The sequence below is a fragment of the Pundamilia nyererei genome, unplaced genomic scaffold, assembly GCF_000239375.1.
Source record: "Pundamilia nyererei isolate P.nyererei 1_Seehausen unplaced genomic scaffold, PunNye1.0 scaffold00017, whole genome shotgun sequence".
In the NCBI taxonomy this organism is placed as follows: Eukaryota; Metazoa; Chordata; class Actinopteri; order Cichliformes; family Cichlidae; genus Pundamilia; species Pundamilia nyererei.
The window spans coordinates 2,270,889-2,277,114 of record NW_005187418.1 but is presented as its reverse complement, the minus strand read 5'-3'; the positions used below and the strand labels follow the sequence as shown (position 1 = coordinate 2,277,114).

Here is a 6,226-nt window from a genome sequence, read left to right as displayed (position 1 = left end):
GTGTGTGTGTGTGTGTGTGTGTGTGTGTGTGTGTGTGTGTGTGTGTGTGTGTGTGTGTGTGTGTGTGTGTGTGTGTGTGTGTGTGTGTTTTGCAGCTCTGGATGGAGACCGAAGAGAGTGACATGAGGAGCTGCCCTCTCTGCCAGCTGATATTCCCGGTCGGTTACCCTGACGATGCCCTCATCAAGCACATCGACTCCCACCTGGAGAACAGCAAGATATGATTGTCATGGCAACCAGCCCGCGCACATCTGCGCTCTCTTCTTATAGATTATGTGAGAGATTAGCAGACCTGGCTAGAGAGGAAGTCAAATGTACACAAACAAGCCATCCATTTAGGGTGTGAACCAGTTAGCTGCTGTATGTGTGACGCTATAGGTAGAGATGCAAAGTGGCGCAGAGGTTTATTTTATTTTGGAGGAATTTAAAAATAAGTCTACATGCAGAGTCCCTTACTGATTGCCCTTAAGACAGATCTGCCTGTATAATCACTGGCTCTGGTTGCTGCTATTTGTTTAAAAGTCTTGTTGTGCAGTGTTCAGGCAATTTAGGGTATTGTGTTGTCTTTTTTTAAATTATTATTATTATTCTTTTTTCTTTTTCCGCTAAAGTGTGGATTTGATTTAGCAAAGTAAATTGTGAGAGGCACACTGGCAGGTTCAGGGGCTCTGCATGCCAAAATGTTTGTCCAGCAGTAAAAGTTCAGGGAGCTATGGTGCAACTATTCTCACCACTTAGCTTTAAATATTCCTGCTTGGAAATTTTCTATCTCGCACAGACACACACATATACACACAGACGCGCACTGCAGTTTATTTTACAGAGGACCCTGCGCAGTAAGTGCCAAGGACAATGCCCTGGTAGAAGCTGGTCTAATGAGATGATCAGAGGGCCATACGAAAGCATGCGGGGAAAGTCGTTTTAAGTTTCTGACACCGAAGGAAGGAAATGCCAGTTTCACTTCTCTGAAACAAGGAAGTATGGCAGTTAAGAAAGTATAAAACATTCCAGTCTTTCATTTCATCTGCTGAGAAAAAAACTGACAAACTGGAGAACATGAATCAGAAAGGATGTCTGAGTGAGCCAGAAAGCTCCAAATTTTGTGTTTTGATATTGCCCTGCAGGGCGGGGCACTGATGAAGGTACTTTAAGAGGAGGGAAATTTTAGTCAGTATATACCTTTTATGCTTGCAGCCTGTTCAAATCGTATCTTAGCCCTTTCAGTTAGCATAGTCTATACAATGTATCAGTTTTCAGTCCCTATATATATTTTCAATATGTAATTTACTATTTATATTGTCTATCTGTAAGGCAAAAAATATGAAGTTATATTTTTGCAAATGTCAACGCACCACATGTCTCATGCTGGTGAAAAAGAATCTTTCCCATGTGCTTACATGCTGCTACATACAGCAGACTCAAAGCTCAAAATCCCACCGAATGGGATACTTTCTGTACAAAGAGTATCAACTGGGATTCTTCTCAGTCTTCCTCGAGATCTGACCTTCGTAAAAGATTGATGTCACGACTGCCCAGACCGCCCAACAAAAAACTAAAACACACAGCTGGTTGCATGAGATCAAGACATCTGACCTGCTTTGAAGAAAAAGTGGCAGGCTTTTTAGTGTACTATTTTTACTGTCTCAGAGATCTGACATCAAAAACACCATCGCCAATCAGCAAAGTTATCTCTCCAGGGTTTAAGCAAAGACGAGACTCTTCTTTTGATACATGTGTTTAATTTTTACCACAAGGGAACTCAAGATCTCTTTGTGGGACCTGAACTTTTTGAACACAAAAAGTGAAAACAAAAACAAAAAAACACAGTTACACTGATGTCAGCTAATCCGAGGCTTTCAGTTACATGTGCAGTTTCTAACGTTTGGGGATGTCCCTACAAAGCCAACCATGCATCTCAACCGGTTTGAAGTTACTGAAGAGAGGAACGCAGCAGATTAGAGCACACAGGGCAGTGACTGTGACCGCAGGATGATGATGGACGTGTACCATAATGTGACGCACTCTTGAGCAAATCACTGAATCACTGCAAACTCTGGATGCTTTGAGTTTCCTGTGAATGTTTAGAGGAAAGAGTTTTCCAAATGGATCAAAGAAGTACCCGTTTAAAGGATGACTCTGGTTTATTACCACCTGCCTCTTAATTTATCAGGTTTTAACATTTATTATTGGTTCTGATGACCCTGCAATCATCTGCTTCACTGCTGAAAATTCAAAGAATCTTACTAATCAATCAAGCTCTCTCAGTTTTCTCAATAATTTGAACACTGGCATTTTTTAAATGTTGCATGCAATAAGCTGACTTCAATTGATTACTGAAATTTATTTTTAAAACGTTAGCGAAGGACTCAAAAGTAAAGTTCTTAGGCATTAGCAAGCTAGTTAACTTATTAGCATACCACCAGGTTTAAATTTTAACAGATGTGTTTGCACTGCTGAGTTCTGCAAAGTTCATATTCTAACTGAAGAGGTTAAATCAAAGGTACTTGCTGGTAGTCACTCGGTGAAATTGGTTGCAAAACGGTATATAAAGCGCTACACCAAAAGCCTCCTCGTGATTGTCTTGGAGTGCAGGAGATTGCCGTCTTCGTCTACTTTGGATGGAAGACACAGACTTGTCTGTAAAGCTTTGCCAACTACTTGGTAATTGGTAGCAGAACTGAAAACTGCAATGCAAAACAGAGAATCAGGCTGTTTGCCTTCAAAGTAAAATTTGCGTCATTTGAAACGTGTCGGTTTCAGTGGTAAAGTACAGCTTTTACTTTGAAGGCAAACGTTCTCCGTTTCTGTTTTGTGTCGCACTTTTTCAAGTTTCGTTACTGCTAAGTGGTTAGTTAGAGAAGTTGGCATCCTCCAGTGACCACAGCAGTATATTAGTGACCAAAGCAATCACAGGGAGGTTTTTGTTGAAAAGCCCTCTTTGTGATCGACTTCCACTGACAACAGCAAGCAACGTCCTGCATACACTCGCTAATCGATCTGGGGATGTAAATGTTTTAGTTAGTGACTCTAATCTGCCGGTCACTGTGCTGATAAACGTCTTCAGCACTGTAAAATTAGAAATTTGATCCAAAACAATCACATCTTTCAAATCCAAATGAAGTGGATCTGGTGCCTAAGCCTCACCAACAAGCGAGCAAACCTTAAAAACTGCACCAGATGAGACTCAAACACATCTACCAGCACACCTTACTTTTGCATCGGGTGACTCATGATGCTTTTTTTGCTGTTTTAAAGTGGAAATTATAACTCAGAAAAAGTCACCATCCACTGCTACAGACTTAAAATGCTTAAGTGTTTTAAATGTAGTGCTGAAGATTTTTATTTATTGATTATTATTATTATTGGCATTGCAAGAGAGCAGAGCAAGGTTAGAAAGTCATTATGATAACAGTCACTCAGCATTATCACACCTTTTTCAAAATGTATTTAAATAAAGAAAGCATGCATATAGTACACATCTGGAATCTCCAACGAGCGGCAACACAAGCTGTCGTCTGAGCTCATCTTGATTGTCTAAAAGCTTGTCGTAAACAGGAATCTGTTACACTTTGACCTTACCTTCCATTTGACGTGAGTGTGTTACAAGCTGTGGTTCTGTAACTTTGTTACTTTTGAATTTTCTTGATCTAAAACTGAATGTAAAAAAAAAACCTGTCTGATTTACTTTAAATGCTCTGTGTTGTTGTGTCGTTTGCATGAGGTGTTAACAGGGGTCTTTCAGCGACGAGGTCATTGTCATCTTGTAGTTCAAATTTATTCCATGGATGATTCATTTTCTTTCTTTTCTTTTTAAAATAGGAGCAAGGTGGGGGGGAGAAGAGAGCTCTATTTAACACCTCTGCTAACCAATTTCCTGGGGGAAAACCTAAAAACTATTAAGAATTTCACAAGAAAATGGTCAGGTTCAGAGAAGTTCAAAATGAGTGCATGTAGCAGATTTCCTTAATTCTTGCATAAATTTGATGACAGCTTGTGTTTCCTGCCCAGTCTGATTCTTAAGAACCGGGAGGTGATTACAAACTTATTGATGCTAAAAAAAGAACTGAATTAAAATAAACCAGAATTGTCCTTTAAAACTGCATCCTGAGGTTTACAGTAACTTCAGAGCAGTTCTTGACCATTAAATCGAAGAGGGCTTTCATGGCTCCAGAGTATTCTATATACTGTCTGTACAGTTTGTAACTATATCACTCTGTGTACAATATTTAAAGCTGTGTATAGACAGAATTTTTGCAAGTGTGTAATACTAATGAAACATGTACTCTATTACTCAACAACTTCAAATTGGAGTGTCTGTAAATCAGTATATACACATAATCCTAATCAACACCACACTAAATATGAATTATATGTGAGTTACATGCCAGTACTACCCTACAACTTTACTCACTACTTACTTTTACTCACTAAGTAGCGGTACTTTCTATATTCAAGTGATATCCAAAAACACGGTTGCAGCTTTCAGAGAAAAACCTGTGTTTGTCTTAAAGTTTCGGTCCTTACAGAAACTTTTTGACACATTTTTTTCCGACTTGACTGATAATTCAGCAACGGCACGAGAATCAAAACATGCACAGCTGTTTGTCTTTGTGGAGGAAGATGATGCGACGTTGCATCATAAAGTATTTGTGCAGCAGTAGAAAACTGCAAACCAGTACAGTAGTACATGATAAACTTTAATGTAAAGGGGACCTATTATGCTTATCCTTTTTTTTTATGGGATAGTGGATGTTCATCTTTAAATGTAACCAAAGTTTCAAATAATGAGGTCTGTGTAGGTACAAGAAATCCCTTCGAGCCGAAAGCTCAGGCATTTCAGCAAGGCACCTTTAGTTTTTGAGGGGCAGCCAATCAACAGAAAGCTGCTTTAAAGTGTGCAGGACAGGATGTAATGGCATCGTTTCAGATAGAAGTCCAGTATAAAGTGAATTTTAATGAAGGGTCAATCATGCAATGTTACTCCAGTAGAGTCCAAAATAGCATAATATGTCCCCTTTTAGTTAAAACATGATTAAATCACTAAGATGTGTACTTTTTCTTACGACTGAGGACCTATGTTGGCTCAGAACCAAAGAAAATAATTTCCTGTCGTTTCAAAAACTGAGGGTTTGCTTGGCAGGTAGTTCATGTCATGTATGGGAAGATGCTGCACTGTGGTTCATGCTGTCTTGTGCTCAACCACAAACGTTTTGGCCAGCAGCAGCGGTGCAGAATGATCACACCCTGCATGAGTTCACAATGCGATGCACACGGATGTTCACACAACAACACATTCGCGCATGTACGAGCCGCCCCGAGGCCCACCGAGTGAAGTTCAGGGTTTTAAATGTTTAATTTCTGGTTTTTGTTTCCACCAGCTGCCATGGTTTAAAAAGTCAACGTCAAAAGCTAAAATCATAGCGCTTTCTTCTTATTTCTCGTGTTTTAACAGCAAACTGGCTCCTTTGGTTTACTCAGGAGACTAACAAAGACAGACAAAAAGATCAGCTTTGCCAGCGTTAAAGATTAAATAGATTTCTTTGTCATGAAATCTCAGTCTAAATTTCTTTCAGATTTACTCAGGAGACACATAGCTAGGTCCAGCAAAGAGCTGCAGCTGAAATCAAGTCAGTTTTCTGTTCTCGTGTAGCTCCACTTGCCCATGAGTAACTAGTGTGAGTGAGTCAGGTTGTCTAAATGCGAAACCTTCATTGCACATGGAGACCTCGGCACTAATGAACTCTCTGCAACACTAATGAGAACTAATATTTATGTGTTTAAGTAATGTGTGGTGGAGCAACACTGCTGGCATTCAACAAGTTTAATGAACACAAAGAAAACAACCACAGAGCCACACAAAGAGACCGCTTTTCTTTCTCCATCTCAATCTCTCTGTTTGTAAATATTCCACTAAATAAACTGAAACTTGCACTGAAATGAAGTGTGATCGTGCTTCTTTATGCTCGCACCGTGATGTCATTTCCTCAGCTCCATTTCACATCCTGTTTTCGTTGACCAGTATTAATTTTAGAGCTCCAGTTGCACATTGGAGCTACAGGTGTTGTGAAGATAAACTGCATGCTTTTCTGCGATACAGAAAAACCTTCAGAGGTGCAAATACTGCTCTGGAATTTAAAACTATGATAAAATAAGTGTTTTCTGTGTAAAAAGCAGTTAAAATGTAGACACAAAAGTGTAAATTATGGCTTTACATAAGAATGCAGCT

At 39.5% G+C, this 6,226-nt stretch overlaps 1 protein-coding gene across 1 annotated transcript in view; it reads left to right on the top strand.

The window, feature by feature from the left end:
- The window catches only part of tbkbp1 (TBK1 binding protein 1), a 68,878-nt gene extending 62,941 nt beyond the window's left edge, over positions 1-5,937 (top strand). The window contains exon 10 of the mRNA XM_005725811.1: positions 96-5,937. Within this exon, the coding sequence (XP_005725868.1) occupies positions 96-224 (129 nt within the window). The 3' untranslated portion in view covers positions 225-5,937. The remainder of the gene's footprint in view (positions 1-95) is intronic.
- The last annotated feature ends 289 nt before the right edge of the window (positions 5,938-6,226 follow it).